General features: G+C 59.8%; 1 protein-coding gene across 1 annotated transcript; it reads left to right on the forward strand.

Annotated features, from left to right (window-relative positions):
* Nucleotides 1–16,826: 16,826 nt before the first annotated feature.
* ERFL (ETS repressor factor like) lies at nt 16,827–22,032 on the forward strand. Its single transcript, XM_061388470.1, has 5 exons — nt 16,827–17,223; nt 20,121–20,355; nt 20,686–20,881; nt 20,975–21,092; nt 21,495–22,032. Exons 1-5 carry the CDS (start codon nt 16,950–16,952, stop codon nt 21,941–21,943), a joined length of 1,272 nt encoding a protein of 423 aa, XP_061244454.1. The 5' UTR covers nt 16,827–16,949; the 3' UTR covers nt 21,944–22,032.
* Nucleotides 22,033–22,367: the final 335 nt, after the last annotated feature.

The following is a 22,367-nucleotide window of genomic DNA, read 5'->3' on the forward strand; positions in this document are numbered from 1 at the left end:
GCCTCCCCGCTCCGGCCGCCACCGCGCGCGCCCTCGGCCTGGCCCCGGCCTCGCGGGCCGCGCCTGCCCCGCCGTCCCTCCGGCGTCCATCTGTCCCCTGATTCCCTGCATGTCCTCTGTCTGTCCTCCCCTCGCACGGGGCCACTCTCCCCTGCTGTCTGTCTATCCTTTCCGCCCCAAGCCCTAAGTCTGTCCGTTCTTTTCCTGGGACCCCCTCCCCCATCTGTCCGCCAGTCTTCTCAACACCCCGTCTTTGTCCGTCTGTCTGACTCCCACCCCTCCCCCACCCCTGCACTTTCCCTGGCTGGCGGTCTCTCCGTGTGTCTGTCTGTCTGTCCTCCCAGTCATCCCCTGCCTGCAACCTTCCGCCACCTTCCAGGAGGTGGGGGTGGGGAGGGGTGGGGGAGGGGTGTGGATGCCGTCTGCTCCCCCTCCCCTCGCAGACGTGACTCCCCCAGCTCTGGATTCCCCAGCGCTCCCCAACACCCTGGGCCTTGCCTGGCCTAGTTGAAGCCCGGCTGCCCGGGCTCTTCTCAGCCACCTCCCCAGGAACCCAGGGCCGCCTGCCCTCCTCCCGGGACCCCTCTGCGCCGCTCCTTCTCCCGGCCCTGCGCTCTTTAACGTCCTCCCCTCCCCCCTCTCCCAGGCTCTGCCTTCATTGGGGACCCAGAGATGAATCAGACACAAGCCCTGCCCTGGGGAGCCTGGAGCCAGGCGTGGACCCCGGGGGTGAGGGTGGGGGTATCACTATGCCAGAGGAAGTGCAGAGAGCCTCGGGGGGAGTAGGGTGGACTCTGTTTGGGGGGGGTGTCAGTCAGAGCTGATGATCAGAGTCGAATATGTGGGGGTGTACGCAGCAGGGTAGTATAGCCTAATGGTTAGGAACACAGACTGCCACCCCTCCATCCCACCCCCGACTCAGCCCATCCCCACCCCTGCCAGGCTCAGGTTCCACTTCCAACACTAACTAGCTGTGTGAAGTGAAGTTACTCAGTAATGTCCGCCTCTTTGCAACCCCATGGACTATAGCCTACCAGGCTCCTCTGTCTATGGAATTTTCCTGGCAAGAGTACTGGAGTAGGTTGCCATTTCCTTCACCTAGGGGATCTTCCCGACCCAGGGATCGAACCCGGGTCTTCCGGATTGCAGGCAGACGCTTTACCATCTGAGCCACCAGGGAAGCCCAACTAGCTGTGTAACAGAGTGTAAGGCACTTCTGAGCCTCAGTTTCCTCATCTGTAAAATGGGGATGATGCTAATAACAGCGCCTATCTCATAGGGTTGTTGAATTAGTTGAGTTAATCTATAAGTAGAGTTTGGGCCAGTGCCTGCCCAGAGCAAACACATTAGAGTGACACTTGTCCTGGCTACTGTAATTGGGCACAGACTCTGTTCAGCCCAGCCCCACCCTCTGCCCCCATCCCCCATCCTTGCTTCCCGTGCTCCTGTGGTTCAGGGAGGTGGTCAGCTTATGCCCTTCCTGGTTTCACCCTCAGTTACCTTTAGTGGTATTCAGGCACCTGAAGACCTCTTTCAGGGGTGTTACCCTCAATCTAAATGGATACGTTAGCCCTCATAGAGGAGTCCTCGCACTCCTTGGGGCATTGAAAAGAGTCTAATGGATGTTACAGACCTAGAGGTGTTCTCTCTCCTTCAAGGGTAATAAATTCAGTCCACTGGGTGCTTTAGGCTGGCGAGGGTGTCCAGTCTCTCTTTTTTCTCTCCCTCTCTCATTTCCAGGGGGCATTAAACACCCTGAGGGTGTTCTCTCTCAGCAGGGGTGTTAACTACAGCCATCTGCTATTGCAGCCTCCCTGGGGATGTTAACTGCAGCTTAATGGTCCCCCTCCTGTGAGATGCTTCCTTCAAGTCAGGTAGGTGCTGGTGATGCTGAGTGAATACACACCCTGCTGAGTGTCACATCCCTCCTTGGAGATGTGGAAATGTCATACAGGAGCCCTGGTTTTTATTGAGCAGCTACTGTGTGCTCACAGAACAGGACACACCCTGATATCCGTCTTCTCCGGAATCCTCCCAACCACCCGGGCCTCACGTAGATTGCCCAAAGATGCACAGGTCAGTAATCTGGAAGACATCGTCTTTGGAGGGAGGTCCTGAGCAATCAGATAGGTGATGTCTGTCTATCTGGTCCTGGCTACTAAGGGCATCACAACTCTCCCGGGGGTCCCTCCTATGCTCTGATTGGGCACTGTAAGCCCCTCACGGGCATTACTTACATTCTAAGTTTCTGACGCCCTGAGATGCCTTCATCTCTCCTGGAGGCAGGGCTTAGAGACAGAAGAAGTGAAAACTATCTTGGCTGATCATCTTTGCTGTCTTATGGGTGCCACTCACATTTCAAGGGTGGGGGCTGTGTAAGCTGTGATACACGCCGTCTTCTCAGAAGGTGTGTAACATACCATCAGCTGAGTTCTTTCCTCCCAGAAGGTGTTCTTTCTTTTTTCCCAGGTGTTCCTTTGCTCACTTCATAGTCATCAAATGCATTCCAGTTGGTGTTCTTGATGCTTTGACGGTGTTCTAGCTTTCTCAAAGGGTGTTATATGCACCTGAAGGGTGTTGTCTCTCTCTCTCAAAGGGCTTCCCATACAGATGAGAAATCCTACCCCCAGAGGGTGTTTCAGAACCTCCTCTGCAGCACTCAGAGCCACCTGCTGTGAAGTTGCCCCAGAAGACGCTCTCTATGGTCTGGTGAGGGTCACATACACCCCAAAGATACAAGTCCAGCTGGTGAGCAATCTTCAAGGATGCTGTGTACAGTCTGGGTTGTTCTAGACACCCAAGGAGGTTGGTTTTCCGGAAAGAGGGGGTCTCAAGTTCAGTTAATGATGGGGTAGAGACACTGGAGGCAGGGGCTTCCTGCTGTCTTCTTGAGAGTGTTGTGCTATGTACAGACAAGGGAAGGATTTCTCATTTTCTGGCCAAATGTTTAATATTTTCAGGATGATTATTTTGAAGCGGTAATGTCCAGAGCCAGGGTGTTTATTTGGAGATTGGCATGGTGCCCATGTCCCTGTTTAACTCTAGCATGTAGTTGACATCATTGTCCCATTTTGCAGATGAAAAAACTGAGACCACGGGATGTTTAGTGACTTGTCCAAGTGAGGAGTGGTGAAGAGGGGTTGGGGTGGAGCTGGAGCCTGTCTGGAGCTTTCTTAGTCCCTTCAGCACATCGGCATTGGCACCTGAGGGTCGCAGGGGAGAGCCTCACAGAGTTGTCCTGGCCTCTTCTGTCTTGTCCCACCCACCTTCCCTTCTGCAGGCAGGTGACTCCAGGGACGGTCCCCTGAAGGGGTAGAGCATGGTCTTGGGGCGGGAGAGAAAAGTAGGGGAGAGAAGTGGCAAGGGGGAGAGGGGAAGGAGATGGGGTGAGAAGTGGGGAAGAGAGGGAAAAGGAGAGTGGATGGTGGAGAGTAATGTCAGGCTAGGCCAGGGCACCTGAGTGGGGGCTGAATTCTGGGGTGGGGCGGGGTGGGAAGGGGCTCCTCTCAAGGCCCAGAGGCCAGTGGCTATTTCCTTATTATTTCAATGAGAGCAGACTCCTTGTCTGTCACTGCGGGGGTGTGTGTATGTGTGTGTACATGGCCTTCGGTGACCCTGTGACCACGTGTCCATGTGAAGGGGAGTGTCAGTGTGCCTGACCTGGGTTCTGTCTGTCCACACGCCCTGGGCTCGTGTGTCAGAGGGTGTGTGTCAGGACTGGAGTGTAGCTGTATGTCACCATGGATCTGTGTGTGTCCATGTGTCCAGTTTGCAGGTCAGTGGGTGAGGGAGTGGCTGTGGGACAGGGCAGGTCTGTGTGCGCAGCTGTGTGTCCATCTGTGTGTGTGTGTCTGCTATGGCCGCGTGTCCATGTGCCCACAGGCCGGGTCCCTATGTGTCTTCGCACTGTGTTAGTGTATCGGTGTGTCCCTATGTCTGTATGTCTGCTACCCAGACTGTGTGTGTTCCAGCCGCGTTCGAGTCCAGTTCTGCGTGTCCAGCAGGGGTCCCGGCCACCGCAGTTGCTACCTCCATCTCACGCCCGTCCGTTTGTCCACCTGTCCTCCTCGGGAGGGCGGGGCAGGGAGGGGAGGGAAAAGGAGAGGAGAGGGGGGTCTCCACCTCTCTACCCACCCCCGCCCCCAGCCCCTACTCCCTCGGTCCCGGGATCGAACCTTATTTAGAGTCGCGATTCGACATCTGTTTTCAAATTTGATCAGCTCTGAACTTTATTTTCCGAGTTTGAGGAAAATTATATTCCATCGATCGCACTCCCGCCCCCTCCCCCGCACCGCCCGCCGCCGCCGCCGCCTCCATATATCTGCGCGCGGAGCCGGGCCGGGCGGCCGCGAGGGCGGGAGGCGCGCGGCGCGCGCGGAAGAGCAGCGGGAGGAGGAGCGGGAGGAGGCGCCGGAGGCCGGCCGCCCCGGCGCCCCCCGCCCCGGCCCTGCTGCCCCGCGCCTCGCTCGCGGAGCCGCTGTCCGCCCGGAGCTCCGTCCCCAGCTTCCCGCGTCTCCATCTCTCTTAGCGCGTCTCTGTGTCGGGGTCTCTCTCTGCATCTCCCTGTCTCTGCTTCGCTCCCGTCTCTCTGTCTGCGGACATCTCTCGGTGTCCCGGTCTCTCAGTGACTCTCGCTCCCTGCTCCCGCCCTCTCTGGCTCCGTCCCCTCCCCGGGGCTCGGGCATCTCCCCCCACCCCCGTCCCCCGCCCCGGTGCCCCCTCCCCAGAACGCCGCGGTGGCCATGGCTGCGGGATCCGAACTTTAAACACTTCTCCCCGGACCTGTGCGGATGCGCAAACCCCGGAAAGTGAGTGAGCGCCGCGGGCGGCACAGGGGCGGGGATGGGGGGCGGGGATTCCTGCCCGGGGCGGGGGCCTGGCCGCGGGAGGCGCTCCCGAGAGACCTTCGGAGCTGGGCTCCCCAAGCCGGGGGCGGGGAGGCGGGTGGGGTCTCCCCCCGGGCGGTGGGGGCGGGTGGGGCTGCGTCGGACTCCCGGGAGGAGGGAGGGGCCGAGGGCTGGAGGTGCGCCCTCGGGGTAAGGGTCCAAGGACAGGGGCGCGGGGAGTGTGGGGAGCGCGGCAGACCGCGCAGTGAGAGCGCACGCCGGCGGCCAGAGCTGAGGGCGGGTCTGGATTTTTGGGGCGAGAGTCTTGGGTGTAGAGAGCAAGGCTGAGGGCTTGAAATCTGGGACCTAGCGGCTCAGAGCCAAGAGATTGGATATTGGGGATGAAGAGCTGTTTGGGGTTGGGGATCAGGACTAGGGGTGTGGATATTTGGAGCTGGGGTCCGCATGGTGGGTTGGGTTTGGGGGACTGGGAGGTCTGGATTTGGAGCTAGAGTTCAGAGCTGAGAATCTGCAAATTTGGCCCTGGATATTTGGGTTCTGGATATTTGGTGTGAGAGGTCCCAGGGGCTGTGGGGATATTTGAGCCAATTTTGGGGTCTGCACACTTCCTGGCTGGGAGTGCTGGCCTGGCCTTGACCTTTGGGGGTCCATGTCCTGGGGACAGGTGGCCTAGTGCCACATGCCTTTCCTGTCCCAGTCATTCCACATCTGTCCCAGGACAATGCTGGGCCACCTCTGACATCTCTTTTTCTGGCGGGGTCTCTCCTCACTGACTCTCTGTCCCTATCTCTTCCAGGGTCTCTGTGTCCATCTCTAATTCTCCCAGAATTTGTCTCTTTGTCTCTTTTTGTCTCTCTGTCTCTGTCTCTCGCAGCATCTGTCTCTACCTCTTTGGGTCCAACTCTTAGACCATCTCTCAGAATCTCTGTGCCTATCTCTGCCCTTCCCCTATCTTTCTCAGCATCTCTCTGTCTCGGTCTCTCACTATCTCTCTGTCTCTGTCTCTCCCAGTGTCTCTGTCTCTGTCTCCCCCTCGCTGGTTTCCGCTCAGATTAAGCCGGGGACCTAATTCCAGGCCCAGGATCGAATTTTCTGGCAACAAAGGGAAATAGCGAATCGATCGGTCGCTCCGGAGATTAAGAGACAAGCGGCGCGCGGATCTATCACGGCTAAACGGCCCCCCCCTCCCGCTCCCCCCGCCCGGCCGGCCCGCCGAGGCCCAGACGCGCTCCGCATCGCCAAGCAGCCTCTGGAGCCCCGGCTGCCGGCAGGCCGAGCCCAGAGCTAACTGCGTGCCCTGCCTCGGGCCAGAGCCTGGGGAGGGGTCCGAGAGCTCAGCCGGCCCCTGGGGAGGGGGAGAGGGGGTAGTGAGTGAAACGGAAGCCACAAACCACCCCAAAGAGTCATGCTGCACACACCTGTGGCCCCAGGTAACATCTTTCACCCACACCTATCAACACACCTGTCACATCGGTGTCCCACATCTGGACCTCCAGGTAACATTCGACTCTTTACACCTGTGCCCTGTAGGTAATCCCTGTCCTCCGCACCTGTTCCCTTCATCTACACCCCCCTCCAGATGTCACCTGTTTCCTCTCACCTGTCCCACCCCCCAAGTAACACTTGTCCCTTGAAGAAACCTATCCCAAAGATGCCCATGATCAAGCTTACCTGCACCTCCAGGTAACATGTTCTCCGAACTTTGCCCCTTCCACCTGAATCCCGGCATGTCTCATTTCATACCACTTTATTCCCTATCTACCTGCAGCTGCACCACCCCACCTCCCCCGGAAAGCCCTAGACGCACTTGTTTCTCATACATCTGTATTTCTTCATCTCTGTCTCCTTCAGGCAGTACCTGTCCACCATGTCTTACCTCACTCTCTCTCATGCAGTCCCTTCCTTTACACATACACACTCACGCTCAACAGAGGAGCATCCTTCTCTGACCTCAGGTCGCACCTGCCCCCTCTCACCCCCACTCCCAGCTCTCACCCATACCTCTCCCTTATAATGCTGACCTTGTCCACCCTCACGCTGGTCCTTCCAGAAGAACCTCCCATGCCCTTGTCACTTGAGAAATGCATCTTCTTCATGGCCCTCTCTCTGCCTGCACCTAACTCCCTCACATGCTCCCTTGTGTCTCCTGTCTCCCATCGTTTAACGTAAGTACACCGACTTCCAAGGCTTCCTCCATACCTGTCATTTCAGGTAACCCATCCCAGACAAGAGCGCATGTGCCAACCTCAGGTCTCTCCTAACCATCCCCCCATGGCTCTCACTGCAGTGGCCCCCAGGTATCAGGTGTAGCCATCTTTCTTGGGTCCCTCCCCTGCCATGTCTCCTTCAAGCCCGTGCTGCTGGCCTCCGTCCTCGCTGTCTCTCTCTGGGTCTCCCAAGGTGCAGCTCCATGCTGGCATGCCTTCGGGCCAGGAATCTGTCCTGGTCCACAGGTACCTGCCTCACCTGCATACCTGTCCCTGCAGGTACTACTTATCTGCCTCTTTTCTTTCCCCACATACCTAACGTTCCATGTCCCTCACTTCTTTTGCCTCGCCTCACAAGATCATACCAATATCTCCACACACCTGCTGATTGCTCACCTGTCCATCTCAGGCATCAGCTGCTCCGGTACCACGCCCACTCATTTCTTCAAGCAAACAGGTACTGAGCCCTCCATGCACCCTCTCCTTAGTCTCTCTCTGCTTTACATCTCTTCATCCAGGTCTCTGCCAGACCGCCGGACTCCCCAGCCTGTCCCCAAGGGGATTCCTGCTCCAGCCCCACAGACGCGCACCTGACTCCCAACACTCTAGCCTTCTCCCCAACTCACCACATCCACTGTGGCCCTCGTTCCTTCATAGCTTCTTCAAACACTGTGTACTCACCCCGTCCCTCTCAGCCACCTGCTCATACAATCTGTCGCCCCTGCCCCTCTAGAGCCTAACCTTCAGATCCCTCACACCTGTCTCCAGCCCACTTCCCTCTGGAATGACCTGTCCCTTTTCCGCAGAACTTGTCACTTGTCAGGGAATACCCTTCTCGGTAAGCATAAGCAACACCTGTAGCATTTGTTAAACACGTATAACACCTGTTCGCGGCTGTCCACGCACCTGCCCGCTGCGGCGTGCAGAAGCTCTTGAGTCAGGGGTTCTTAGACTACAGCGGGCAGAGGAGACATCTGGAGGGCTTGTGGGACCCCAGAGACCTGGATCTCACCACAGAGACTCTGGTGCAGCAAGTCTGGGGAGGAGCCTGACACTCTGCGTTTCTAATAAGCTCCAGGTCATGCCGCTGCTGCTGCTGGTCCACGGACCGCTCTCTGAGTAGCACCTGCTCATAACCTGTCCCTGGACACTGCTTATTAAACACCCATCTCTGTGACAGTTGGTGTCTTCTGTTCTTCATATCCATTGTCTCATTTCATCTTCATGAGACCCTTAGGAGGGAGGCACTTATCTTATCCCTTATTCCCATTTTGCAGAGAAGGAAACTGAGTCCAGAGAAATGGAGTCATTTCTGGGCTCGGAAGCTGGTAGATACTGGAGATTTGCATCAATCTGAGGCCATCTGACTGCAGGCATGCAAGTGTCCCTGTCCCCCACACCTGCCCATCAGGTGACCACCTTCCCCCACAGACACATCTGTCCACCTCATCACTGTTGCATCATTTGCTTGCCCATCACCTGCTAGCTCTCCGACACCCCACATTCTACCTCCACTCCTGTCCTTGGATACCCTACCTACCTGCTGGCACACCTCTCTCTCTCTGACAGTGACTTCCCCCCACCCCGGCCAAGCTTGTCATCTGCCTCCTGGTTCCCACCTGCCCCCCTGCCAAGCGAGCGCAGTCTGCTGACACACACCTGTCTCCCCACGTACACCTGGGTCTCTGGAACTACCCGTCTCTACACCACGTACCTCTTTCCTGGCTCCTGTTTCCTATCCCCCCACCTGTCTTTTATCCCCTCTCTCTGTCTCCATCTCTGTTCCATCTGCCCATCCCCCTTTGCTTATCCCTGGATCTGTCTCTTTTCCTCCCTCCCTTTGTTCTGTTTTTCTCCATTTCTGTCTCTCTCAATGTCTCTGTATCCCTCCCTATCTCTCTATAGCGCTCTGACTCTCTGTTTGTCTGTGTCCTGCACTCTCTGTCTCATTCTCTGTCACCTCTCTCCTCTCCTGTCTCTGTTCCTTGCCCTCTCCACTGACAGTGGAAATCTTAGGGAGACTTCAAGTCATACTGATCTGCATTTGAGTCCAGATATCACCACTCACCCCTGTGGGACTTTGGCCAAGTTACTTTCCTGATTGGAGCCTCAGTTTCTGCATCTGTGAAATGGGTATCTTGGCAGCTGCTACCTCCCAGGTCATAGTGTGGATGAGAGACTGAAGGAAGCCAGAGGATGCGAGCTGTTGGTGGGGAGGGGGAAAAATGGGGGCTGACCTTCCCTCCGTGGGTCCCTCTCTGCTCTTGTCTCTTTCCCAGGGCTGCAGCCCCGCCTGGCTGTCAGTGGAAGCATGTGTGTGGTGGGGGGAATGGAGAGAGAGGTGGGCAGAAGTGTCCCGGCTGGCCGAAGCCTGGGCATGGGACCCGGTGTGGGGCTGGGGACAGGGATCGATCTGCCTCGGCGGCAGTGTGCGGGCCAGGATTGCATCTTGTCACAATAATTTATTGCTCTCATCCCGTCTGATCGATGGCGCTGAATTAGCACCGTGCGATGCCCCTGGAGCCCCGAGCCTCCCCCAGTCCAGCCGGACCCTGGCCCTTCTCTGGCCCTTGTGGGCTCCCCGAAGCCCAGGCACCTGGTTCCAGCCAGCCCAGCCCCACGCCTGGCTCCGGACACAGGGGTCCTGCCCTCGTGCCCCACCTCTCTGCCTCCTTGCCCTGGGTCTTGCCTCCCCACCTCCACTGCTGTCCATGGGTCTCTGCCTTTCTGTTCCTTGACTCACACCATCCCTCTGTCTCCCTGCCTTGTTCCCTGTAGCCTGAGTTCCCGTCCAACAGTATTTGCTGAGCACATACTTGGTGCCAAACCCTGTGAGCAGGACGCACAACCTCCCTGCCCTTCGGCCAGTGCAGTCCAGAGGGGCTCCTGTGGTCTCGTGGCTCCTGGGACTAGCTGGTCACCCTTGCCTTCGGTGTCCTGTCCCTCCTCCCCCCTCCCCAGCACCCCCACCATGCCACAGTCATTGCCACTGTTTCTGACACAGAGCCTGGGGCCAGAGGATCCAGCAGTGAGGGGGCAGGGGGGCAGGTGGTGCAGGGCCTGGGGCTGTAAGGATGAGACTGGGATTCACCCGGAGGAGTTGAGGACCAGCTTGGGAAGAGAACCCCAACTCCATTGGGGTTCAGGTGGACGCAGGGGCTGGAGTTGGGGTTGGGGTTGGAGCGGGGTGGTGGTGAGGAGGAGGAGGGGGCAGGCTTTGGAGTTGGGGTGGCAGCCAGGAACTAGATCAGGCCCCCCCGACACTGGTGCCCTCCCCCAAGACTGCAGAAGAGCCCAGGTGGGCGTTGAGGTGGCCGTGAGCCCGCACCTGGGGTCTGCCTGTGCCAGCGGGACTCTGACTTTCCCCACCGTTGCTCCGGCCTCGGCCTCGGGCCCTGCAGCCCCCCTCATCCACTCCTGTACCTCTGCCCTAATCCCTCAATTTTCCGCATCTCTGCCCCCTCCTCTCCTTCCTCCCTGACCCGGGGACTCTCCTCCCAGCAGCTCTCTCCCCGTGACCTCCAGCTCTAATTCACTTTGTGAAGCTTCTCTCAGACCCACTCCTCTTTCCCGGGTTTCCCTAACTCGGGTCTCCCGCCCCGGCTGTGGTCTCTGTGTCTCTCTGTCTCGCTCCTGTTGGTCTTTGTGAGACTCTCTCTGGCCTCCTGTCTTCTCTCTGCGTCTCTCCTGTCTCTGTTCCAGTCTTTTTCACCACTCTGGGCTGCTCCCCCCTGCGCTTCTCTCCCATATCTCCCTTTCCCCATCGCTCTGTCTCTCTATCTCTCTCCCTCTGCGGGTGTCTCTCAGTCTCCCCCAGCCCTGTGCTCGCTCCATCTCTCTGGGTCTTGGAGGGGAGGGCAGGGGTGGGGGAGCAGAGCCCAGGCTCTGGGTCCATCTGCGGTTGCGCCTCCCTCCCTGCCTCCCTCCCTCTCCCTTCCCCCAGCGCTGTTTGGTAGGCGGGGTGCGTGGCACTGCGGCTCCCACCTCCCAGGGGACGCTCCCTCGCCACCCCCCCTTCCTGACACCATTCGGAGTGCTGGCCGCAGCCCCAGAGACATCCGTGCAGAGACTGGAGCTCAGGGAGAGAGACTGAGACCTCGAGAGACACACACCACCTCAGAGATGCCAGCTAGAGGGACAGGCAGTGTGCGGGTGGGTCTGAGGTCTCTGTTCCTGCCCTGGCTTCGTGCCTCCCAAGCACCCCACACCCACCTTCTCCAGGCTGGAAGCCGGTGCCCCGTCTGTCTGCCAAACTGTCCCTCCGTCTTGCACAGTCAGCCTGGGCAGAGGTTCCTGGGGGTGTGTGCACGCCTGTGTGTGCAAGCTGTCTGGACTGTGTGTGTCTGTGGTGTGTGTGATGCTTTGGGGGGGCTTGGCTGTCTTTTTGTGGGACCGTGGGACCTGTGTTACAGCACATGTAAACGTGGCTTGTGGAGAGGTGTGTGCTCCTGGGCACAGTGACTAAGTGTGGGTGCGTGAGGCCTTGGGGTTGAACTGAACCACGCGTGTCGTGTTTATGCCCACGTGTGTGACTGGGGTGTGATGCTCAGCTGTCTGCCCCCGAAGCCCTGGAGATGTGCCGTGTTCGGAGGGAGGCGGGGTGGAAGGACCGAGAGCGCCGCCCTGGTGGGACCCCAGGAGCCAGGCTGGTGAACGTGGGTATGAGGAACATGGCACAGGGACAGCTCTGGACACGGTCGCAAAAGTTCCCCCCGAACTGCTGCATCAGAGGCTGGCTGTGTGTGGCGGTGTCTTTGTGTGCAGGGGGTGCTGTTGTGTGTGGGCTTGTGTCTGAGTCTGGGGTCAGGCGTGGGCTGGGTGTGTGTACATGTGTGTGTGGTCATTTGGGGAGCTGGATAAGGGGAATCAGTTCATGACCGATACATGAACGAGACTGTGTGTGGCCAGCCCTGAAGGGTGTGGAAGGCTGTGTGTGTCTGTGGTTGTGTATTCATGTGAGCTGTTTGGTGGTGTACGTGTGCACCACTTGTGTAAACCGATGCTCAGCGATGTGTGGGGCTGCATCTCCGATGCCGTGTGAGTATCAGCCTGGGTATGGTATCACTGTGTGTGTTGTGAGTCTGTGTGTCACAGCTGCCTGTGTTTCCGTCCCTGTGTTTCCTGTGGGGATGAGCCAGGTCTCAAACGAGCTGGGCGGTTGTGGGGATGACAGTGTGTGGCCTTGACAGAAGTAGAGACAAGGGTGTGTGTGTGTGTGTGCGTATACACACACAAGAACACCCCTGCCTGTGGTCAGTTCAGACCATTTGGTGGATGTGGGCGGGGGTAGAGTGGGTGACCTTGGGAGTGGAGGCAAGGCCAGGCAGGAGAGCCCCTATCACCTTCCTGACCCCTTCCTCCCTGGGACAGCCACGGGGCTCTCCTTGGTACCTATCATGGGAGGTCCTGGGGCCTAGGTTTGTGTACCCATGGATGTGGAATAGTCTGTACAGACAGGTGTGCAGGGAGTGTGTGCTAACATAGTGTATGACAACAGGCGGCCAGCTGTGTGCACCCAGGTGGGACAGTGTGTGTATGTATGTGCGGTGTGTGTGAAGGGTGCCTAGTCATGTGTGTCCAGAGAGAGTGTGTGTGCATGCACAGGGGGTCTACTGTGTGTCTGCTGTGTGCACAGGTCTGTCCTACATGGGTGTGTGGTATATGGAGGCGTCTGTACCAGGCTGGGTGCAGATGGAGCACCAAGGGGGGTGTGTGTGGGTGTATCTCTGTGTCTGGGTGTGATGTGTGTGTCTGTCAGTGTGTGTGCATGCGTGTGGGGGCTGCGGGAGAAGGGTCTTGGGCCGCGTCTCTCTCCTCTTTAGACAGAGCCCTGGAGAAGATATGAAATTTAAAAAAAAAATCAATTTTCATTCCACTTGTGCAGATTGTGTTAAGGGGAGGTGGGGGGGCTGGGTGAGGGATGAAGGGGCTGGGGTGGGGGGTGCAAGGCCTGAGGCGGCTCCCGAGGCAGCCGGAGCAGCTTAGAGAAATCAAAACAACTGGTTAAACCCCAGCCCAGGGGGCTGGGGTGAAGGGGGTGGGCAGTGAGGAGACAGAAGCAAAGAGAGACCAGGAGACAGAGATGCTTAGGACAGAGACGAGAAACAGAGACATTAAGAGATGGAGATATTTGGAGATAGAGGCCGACAGACAGATGGGGCAACAAAGACAGAGAGAGAGAGACCCACTGGAGAGAGACAACTGCATAAGCAGGCCTGGTTCAGTGCCCACCTCACACACATCCGGGCTTGGGGGTGTCCACAAATGAGTGGATGGACAGACAGCTGGACAGACGGTGGCAGGAGTGTTGGGACCCCAGAGTGGGCTTATCTCTGAGTGCCCACACCACCCCCACCCAGCCTCATCCCGCTGGGCTGTGGGTCTGAGTGTGGTGCTGTGCGTACGTGTGCAGCCGTGTGTGTTGCCGGCTGTGCTGGCGTCGTGCGTGCACCTCTGTCTCCTTGCATGATGGAGAGTGTGCACACACACGGTCTCTGGTGCTTGTCTGTGTGAATGTGTCCTTTCACGTCACGTGTGTGTGACTGGCTTGGCTGTGCTGCTGGGTGTGCCCGGGTGTGCGTGTGTGTCCACGCTGGCACTGTGTCCATGTGTGCTTTGCAGCTTTGTGTGGCTGTATTCGTGACCCTTGGTGTATGACGGTGCGTCTATGTCAGTGTGTACCTGTCTATGATTTATGATTGTGTGTCTTTGTTTCTGTAGGGGACTGAATCTGTGTGTGTGTATGTTGCGTATATCTGTGTGCACTTGTGTGTCTGTCTCTGTGTCGATGTCTATGGCCGTGATGGTATATGTGTGTTCCGACATGGATGTCTCTGTGTGGTGTGTAACCTGGTGGTGTGTGTGCCTGGGTTGCTGTGTGACAGGGGCTGCGTGATGGTGTTGGTTGTGGCAGTCTTGGTGTACATGAGTTGGTTAACCTGTGCGTCACACACTGTTGTGATGTGTGTTGTATGTGCCGGTGTGGCGTGTGTCACTTTGTTGAGCTGTGTTGGTGTCATGTGTTGTGTGGCACTGTGGCGTGTGTGTGTCTGGGTTGCTGTGTGGGTCTGTGTAGCTTCTTGGCAGGAAAGAGAGGGAGGCAGCCTTTGCCGGCCCAGCCCCTCTCCACACTGCTGCGCGCACACGCACACACATTCGGTGCCATGGCTGCTGGCGGTGGAGATGGGGGGGCGGGGGGGTGTGTGGAGGAAGCAAAATAAAATTAAAAATTAAAGCTTGCCCGGAGTCCCCATCCGCCCCGTGCGGACTGGTGGGGAGGGGCGGGGTTGCAGCCGCTCCTCCTCTGCAGCCACGGGGGGGGGGGGGGCTGGGTGTTTGTCCGTCTGTCCAGCCGTCCAGCCAGGCCCCTGCCAGGCCCACTGCCCCGGCCGGCCCCTCAGGCCCTGCGCCCTCCGTCGGTCGATCAGCGATCAATGGGGCCAGGGGGGCGCCAGGGGCAGGGCAAGATCAAAGGGGTCCCTAGAGACAGATGCGGGCTACTAGGACAGAAACAGAGACGCAGAGATGGGGAGACAGAGACACTGAGACTGGGGTGGAGACCCCCAGACATAAAAACAGGGTGGTGTGGAGCCCCAGAGACGTGGGGACACAGAGAGAGAGAGACATGGGGAAGCGGAGATGGGGCACCCTGGTGCCCGGACAGTCAGGGGCAGACATGCAGGGAAAGGGGCAGAACAGGAGGGGGTGGGGGCCCAACAGGACCCGGGCAGGGGGACAGAGAGGGGAGAAGTGGCAGGCAGAGACCTCGAGATGGCAGAGACGCGTGCCTGCATGCAAGAGACGCGGGGGGGAGCGTGGGAGCAGGGCCCGGAGCGCCGATCCCACGGCTCCTCGTTATAACGTGTCCGGAGGAGGCGGCGGGGAGTTGAAAGCGTCGGGAAGAGAAATCAAAACCAACACGGAAATGAGAGGGGCCAACAGGGGGTGGGAGCGGGGTGGGGGGGTGTGAAGCAGGAGGGAGGGGGGCCCGGAGAGGCAGAGAGAGCCAGGGAGGTGGGGGAGAGAGAGGTGGATGGAGCGAGGTGGGGAGATGGGAGAGAAGAGAGACGGAGATGGGCCAGGCGGGCGGACAGGGGCAGAGAGACCGAGAGATGGGAGTTAGATGAGAGAAGGGAGGAAAAGAGACAGATGGCGTAGAGAGTTCGAGAGACAAAAGACCTGGGGAGACACAGGGGAGAGACAGAGAAGGGCCGGGGGACAGAGAGGGACAGACCCCAGAGGACATGGGGGGGGCGTGGTCCTGGAGGACAGAGATACAGAGACTGAGTGATGGAGGGAGAGAGGCAGAGTGGGGGAGACTGCTGGGTGGGGAAAGATGGGGCGAGACACCTGGGTGGACAGGAGATGAGAAAACAGACCAGAGAGAGACAGCAAAGTGGACCAGAGCTGGTGGGAGGAGACAGAGAAGGGAAAAGAGAGACGATGGAGAAAGGATGAAGAGGAAGAGATAGGGAGGGAGAGAAACAGAGAAAGTTGGGGAGCTGGGGGGAGATGAGGGTATAGGAGCAGAGGAGGGGCTGCCCCCAGCAGGGGCCTGAGTGCTGGGGCGGGGGAGCCATCTGAGGGACCTCAGTAGACACGGGGGCGGGGCGGGGGGAGGCTGGAGGCTGGCCTGAGGGTGGCTGGCTGTGGGTGGGTGACTGGGCAAGCCTGGGGGTGGGGGGGTGGGCTGCCAAGGCTCCTCTGGTGTCCAAGTGGTGGGGTTTATGGGGGGAACGCTACGGGTTTCTGGGGTGTGTGGGATCCTTGAGAGGCAGGGCGTGTGAGAGGGGTGGTGTGTTTAAGAGTCTGTAGAGGGGAAGGGTGGGTGGGTACCCCAGGGAGGGAGCATGAAGATAGCACAGCCTTTGAGAGGTGGGGTCTGGAGGGGAGGAAGGATCTGGGGCTTGGGGTGTCTGGGATGGTGGGCGTCTGAGACGAGCGGATGTCTGAGGGAGTGGGTGTCTGAGGGCGGTGGTGGTGTCGGGTGGTGGGGTATCTGAGGGGGAAGGGCTGGCAGAAAACAAACGGTGGAAGGGTCTGAGAGGCTGGGATGAGCAGGGGATGAGACAGTATCTGAGAATTGAGGAACCCAAGGAGAGGGGTGTCCCAGGAAGTGGGGGTCTGAGAGGGGGGACCTGTTGCAAGGCGGAGGGGGGGAGGGAAGGGGGAGAGGCAGATCCAAGGGGTGGGGGTGTCTGAGGGGGGAGGCAGATCCAAGGGGGAGGGGTATATGGGGGGAGGCAGACCTAAGGGGAGGAGGTGTTTGAGGGGAGAGGCAGACCTAAGGGGAAGGGGCTGTCTGAGGGGGGCCGTCTGCAGAGGAGGCAGGCCCAAGCGGCGGGGGTCTGAGGGGGACAGCGGGTTTAAGGAGGGCATCTGAGGGAGCACTCCTGTGGGCGCTGGGGGCCGCTCTGTGGGGTGGGTGGGGCGGAGGGCAGGGCGGGCAGGGGCTGGGCCGGCCCCTTCCCAGCCCGTCGGAAGGCCGCCCCCCGCCCGGTGCTGGCTGGCTCTGGGCGGACAGATGAGAGTGCGGGGTGGTGCGCGAGCTGGACCAGCCAGCCCCGGGGCCAGCGGGGCGGAGTGGAGGTGGGGGCGCAGAGGTGGGGAGCGGGACAGACCGGGGACAGCCACAGAGGGAGACCGAGGGAGAGCCCGAGACGCAGAGACGGACCCCGAGAGGTCAGGCGCGAGGCGAGGGATGGAGAGACAGCGGCAGAGACGGTGCGGGGTGGTGCGGGGCGCGAGTGTGAGCCGGGAGTGTGAGTGAGTGGCGAGGAGCGCGGAGGGAGGCTGGGAGCCCGCGGTTAGTGGTGAGGCACAGAGGAAGGGGAGGCTGCCGGGAGGACTAGCCGGGAGGGAAGGACCGGGCGCAGGGCCGGGAGAGGGACTGGGAATGATGGGACCAGCGGGCAGAGGGGTGCCTGCAGGGGGAGGAGGGGGGCAGGATGCAAGGGGTGAGGGCGGCTGGGGCCTGGGTGGGTGGAGGGGGACGTCCCCCTGCAGTGCCAGCCCCCAACTGACATGGGTCTGTCTCTCTTGCTTGTTCCATCCTGTCCTCATCCATCTGTCTGTCTGGCCTCTCTACAGGGCTGGCTCCAACATGGACTGTAGCTGCGTCTCCGACCTTCTCTTCACCCCACCCGCCCTGCCGGCTCTCTGGACCCCTGGTAACTGGCCCAGACCTGCCCCACCGTTGCCTCAGCCCTGGGGCCTTCCCAGTCCTCTGGCCCCTCCTTTCTGCATCTCTCACTGTCTTTCCTCCATCTGCCCGGGGTCTGGGGTCTCGGTCAGAGTCGCCTGAATCCAACCCCTTAATGAAAAACTTGACTAAAAACTTCACGGCCAGATGTCCCTGCCACCTGCCTGCTGGGACATGAGGGTCTTTTGGAAGACAGGTGAGGTGTGGAGGTCTGAGTGGGACAAGGATGCTGGGGCCTGAAGACCTGGGGTCTCGGCCGGCCGCAGTCTGCTTCCACCCAGGACCTGCGGGCAGAGGAGCAGGGAGACTTGAGACAGACGGGCGCTGATGGCGCAGGGCCGGGGATGAGAGGGGGCACTAGATCAGGCGCTGGTGGGCAAGTGGGCAGACCCAGGCAGGGGAACACGGAGGCGCGGCCCAACCAGCTGGAACAGGAAAGAGGACGGTTTGCTTGGAAGTGGACACCCAGACCAGGGATGTGGACGACAGTAAGACCTGGACATGCATCTAAGTCCAAGTCACACGCTCCACAGATGGGCAGTGAGAGAGAGAGGGAGAGGTGTGTGTGTGTGTGTGTGTGTGTACACCACGAGACAGAGAGGTGAGAAGACTCCGTGCTGGTTATTTAGGATCCTGGTGTGTCTCTGTGTCACCCTCCAAGAAGAACGGGTCGCACTGGGGAAGTGTGCGTCCATCTCTTTGTTGAACTGGTTCTGCCTGCTTGTCCGTGCACGTCCGAGGTCACCTGAGCGTGTCTCCAGACTGAGTGTGTTGTGTGTCTTTGGGACTCGGAGTGTCCACAATTCCCGGTTGGGGGGGGGCGGGTTGTCTGCCAGCTAGCCTCAGTAGGCAAAAAGCCTTTGACTGCTCCTTCCGTGGTGTGTGGCATTCTGAACCAAACGGAGGTCTAATCTCGCTGCATTTTGGGTTGCGTGGGTGGATGGGTGGTCCCCCAGGCCTCTGTGTCAGGGGCTGTGTCTGTGTTTGGGGCGTGGGGCTGGTTCCGTGTGTCACTGAGAGTGGCTGTGCACTGGGGGCTGTGTTGTCTTGATGTGCATGTGTGTCTGTGTGCTGAGATTGTGGGTCCTCCTGCCTCTCATTGTGTCGGCACGTATAGCACACCCGAGAACACGCGTGGAGGACAGGCCGGGGTGTGTGTCTGCATGTTGTCATCTTCGGGGTCATTGGGCGTGTCTGTGTGATACAGTCGCTGGGACATGTTCCGGGTGTGAAATGGGCCAGAGCTCATGTGTTGTTGATTCATTCGGCTGTCTTCTTAGATGAGAAAGACCCCAGACGGAGTTGAGAGAGAAATTCTCTTTAGGGAGGAAACTGCCTGGCCTTCCCCAGCCTCGGGCAGACCCTGGGCAGCCTGGCTGGGACCCTGCTTCTCCTTGCCTCATCCCTGAAATTCTAACAAACCAGAGAGGGCAAGGAACTGCCTGGGACCACACCAGCAAGTGGATACCAACAGTCTCCCAGCTCAGAGACCCTGACCCTGCCACCCCAACCACCCTCCTCTCCTGCAGATTGTAGGCTAATTCTGCCTTCTGTTTTCATGCCTGGGTCTGGGGTCTCTGAGGAGGGGGACGGGGACAGAGGCTGTGGCACGGAAGTGGGACCCAGGGCCTGGAGCCTTGTGGGTGGGCAGTGAGATACAGGGGTGGGAGAGCCCCTCGGTCTCCACCTAGTATCTGTATGTCTGGACACTGGGGTGCAGGGTGCTCATTGGAGCTGTGGATGCTAAGAGTTGGTTGTGGGACTTCCCTGGAGGTCCAGTGGTTAAGAATCTGAGCTTCCACTGCAGGGGGCGTGGGTTCAGTCCCTCGTTGGGAACTAGGGATCTCAGGAGGCAACCAAAAAAAAAAAGAGCTGGATGTCTGTGGCAGGGGTGGGATGAGGGGGTGCTCTACTGTTAGGGTGTCACGAGGGTGTGACTGTAAGGGTGACACATGCGTCTTGGCGTAGCACTCACGGTCTCCACCACAGGGTGCTTCATGTGGGCCTTTGGGGTTCTGTGTCTTCTCATCACAGTTGCGTTGTTCGCGGGTCCCAGCGCTCAGGGGCCTGAGATGTTTGCAATTGTGTGTGCCTGGTGTGAATGCCTTGGTGGCACGTTTGTAGTGTCATGCTCCGGCGGGAGTGTGGCTCTCTGATACAGCCGGGGGGTCCCTCAAGGGTGAGCAGATGTCTGTGTGACAGGTTGTGTGCTGTGGGCATCTGCACACACACATACTCTCAGACGGACATGGCACAGAGGCAGGGCAGGGACACAGGGAAGTGACAGGTATAAATATACGGACGGGTACGGAGGCGCATGTGTACGCAGGCCCAGCCTGGATGTTCCAGGGTGAGGTCAGCCAGGGCGGCGGAGGGGTGCAGGGTGGTGAACTTCGGGGAGAGATGGACAAGGGACAGGGAGAAGAGATAGCAGGAATCAGGGGCCATTCAGAGTACACAAGAGATCAGACCTCAGGGCTGGCAGGACCAGGCTGGGGCAGTGCAGGGAGAACGCAGTGGAGGGCGTGCCCTTTCCTGCAAGCCCCTCCCAGACCCTCCCCAACATCAAGGACAGGGGAATCTGGTCCCTGCCACCCTCCAGCCCAGCTGTGCCAAGGCAGGAGTTGGGCTGCAAGTGCCAACCCAGGGCCCCCAGACAATGAGGTCTCTCCCTCTGTTTGGACAGTCTGGGGACTGGACACCAAGTGGGGTGCGGAGAGTGGGAGATGTGGAGATGCTCCCCAAAGATGCCTGAGGCTGCTCACTAGAGACCAGGGGTCAGGGGAGAGGGGCATGCCTCCTGGTTCCCCGAGCCCCCGACTCGGCGCACTGACCTGGGGCCACTTCCCTGGCTCCCATCCCCAGGCTTTGCCTTCCCGGATTGGGCCTACAAGCCGGAGTCGTCCCCCGGCTCCAGGCAGATCCAGCTGTGGCACTTTATCCTGGAGCTGCTGCAGAAAGAGGAGTACCAGGGTGTCATCGCCTGGCAAGGGGACTATGGGGAGTTCGTCATCAAGGACCCCGACGAGGTGGCTCGGCTCTGGGGCATCCGGAAGTGCAAGCCTCACATGAATTATGACAAGCTGAGCCGGGCTCTGCGGTGAGGAGGGGCTGGGGACCTTGTCCTGCTCCCCTCACTGTCCCTCTGGGGCCCTGTCCCCTGGGGGCTTTCCCTCAATTTCCTGGGGGCAGAATCATATGGGATCCCAGCGCACAGGGCTCTGTGCCTGTAGCTACCATAAGTATCCACTTGTGAGTGAAGGACCAAAGCCCTGGACTTCAGAGCCACACAGGGCAGGATCCTAGCCCCTGCCTGGCCCTGTGACTCTGGCCTCAGTTTCCCCAAGCTGTTGTGTTCTGTGCTGGGCGCCAATCAAGTGTTGGGGGCTCTGCCTTCATCTCTGCATCAGTGTCCTCCCTCTGCTCACAGCTACTACTACAACAAGCGGATTCTCCACAAGACCAAAGGGAAGAGGTTCACCTACAAGTTCAATTTCAGCAAAGTTGTGCTCGTCAATTACCCGTTGTTGGACGTGACGGCTGCCACCACGGGCTCCCCGCTTCTGCTGACCCCTGGTCCCTTTGGGGGAGCCCCTGGCCCAGATGCTGCTCCCCTCACCCCTGAGGTGAGTTTGGATCTTGGGGTCCCCAAGCCCTGAACCTCCTGGGGAGGGGGCAGCCTGTCTGAGCGGTACCTATTCCCTCACCTCCCTCTCTAGACCCTGCAGACCCTGTTTTCTGCTCCACGCCTGGGAGAGCCGGGGGCCCGGGCACCCCTTTTCACCCCCGAGACAGACAAACTGCGTCTAGACAGCCCTTTCCCATTCCTGGGCTCTGGTAAGGGCCTGGGAGTCCAGGGGTGCCCCCGGGGTGGGCAGGCATGCTGTACGTGTGTGAGGGAAGAAGATGGGCAAAGATAGAAGGGGGAGAAGCCAGGACGCTGGAAGGAGGCCCTGGGTGAGGCTGTGTGTGCGCATGTGTGCACATGCGTGTCTAGAAGTCAGAGGACGTGAGCGAGGTGGAGCAGAGAGGAGGGCAGCTGGAGAAGGGGTCAGGCTGACAGCAGAGCTTTTGGGGGGCACTAAATGAATGGGAGGCAGGCAGGGACGTGGAAATGAGGGGAGCCACGTGAGGGTGGGAGATGCTGTGTGGGAGGACGATGGGAGAAATCAGGTGGAACACGGCAGGAAGGAATGACCCAGTCTACCTGACCCCCTGTGCCCATCACCTTCTCCCCAGGTGCCACTGGCTATTCCAAGCCCCCTGGCCTGCTGGGGCACTTCAGCCGCGCCTTCCCTGAGCACCCCTGGAACTTCAGCCCATACCTCACTGGCCCCTTCCCCAAGCTGCCCCCGCCTCTCTACCCACCACACTTCTACCCCAACCCCCTGGCCAGTTCTCTGGGCCACCTGCCCTCGGCAGGGGCAGGGGGCGGCCCCACCGCCATGCCCCTGCTGGCCGCCACTGGGGAGGGCCTAGGCCCGGAGCGCCCCGCGGGCCTGGCTGTGGCCCAGCGCCTGGCGCTACCGGGGGCCGGGGGTCCAGAGGCTGCGCTGGGCGGGAAGGAGGACAGCGACTCAGAGCTGGAGATCACCGACGTCAGTGGCTGCAGCTCTGACAGTGACGGCGACGAGGGCCTCCCCGTGCCCCCCAAGGCCAAGGCGGGCAAAGGCGGGGTCGGCAGCTGAGCCGCTGCGGGGAGATGGATTCTGCCGGGGCAGAGACCAGGGCAGCCGCCCGCGGGGCCTCTTCCATGGTCTGGTCTGCCCTTGATGTCCTGCCGGAGGCTGGGCCTGGGCGCATGGCTGCCCCAGGCTTCTTCCCCAGCCCCAGACTGGGGGGTGTCACCTCCCCTCTCCAGCGAGGGGAGGGGACACGATGACCTCCAGCCTCCTCCCCAGGCTCCAGTGTGAGCGGGGGGGTCCCCGCCTGACCCCCCTCTCCTGAAGTGCAATATGGCGCCCAGCCTCCCCCCTGCCCACCTGCCCCTGTGCTGTGACCTGAGTGTTTGTGCGGCCTTGTCTCCCCCGTGCCGGCCCCAGTGCTGACGCCCGCCCCCCACCCCTGCCCACAGGCCCCCTGGGGACAGGGAGCTCAGAGCAATAACCCCGC

This window comes from Bos javanicus, chromosome 18 (assembly GCF_032452875.1).
Source record: "Bos javanicus breed banteng chromosome 18, ARS-OSU_banteng_1.0, whole genome shotgun sequence".
Classification (NCBI taxonomy): Eukaryota; Metazoa; Chordata; class Mammalia; order Artiodactyla; family Bovidae; genus Bos; species Bos javanicus.

What these genes read in the sequence shown, in the direction of transcription:
- ERFL (XM_061388470.1), top strand. Translation starts at nt 16,950, where the DNA reads ATGATGGGACCAGCGGGCAGAGGGGTGCCTGCAGGGGGAGGAGGGGGG. An exon ending in AAGCTGAGCCGGGCTCTGCG is followed by an intron (nt 20,356 to 20,685) that starts GTGAGGAGGGGC and finishes CTCTGCTCACAG; the next exon opens with CTACTACTACAACAAGCGGA. An exon ending in CTGCTCCCCTCACCCCTGAG is followed by an intron (nt 20,882 to 20,974) that starts GTGAGTTTGGAT and finishes CTCCCTCTCTAG; the next exon opens with ACCCTGCAGACCCTGTTTTC.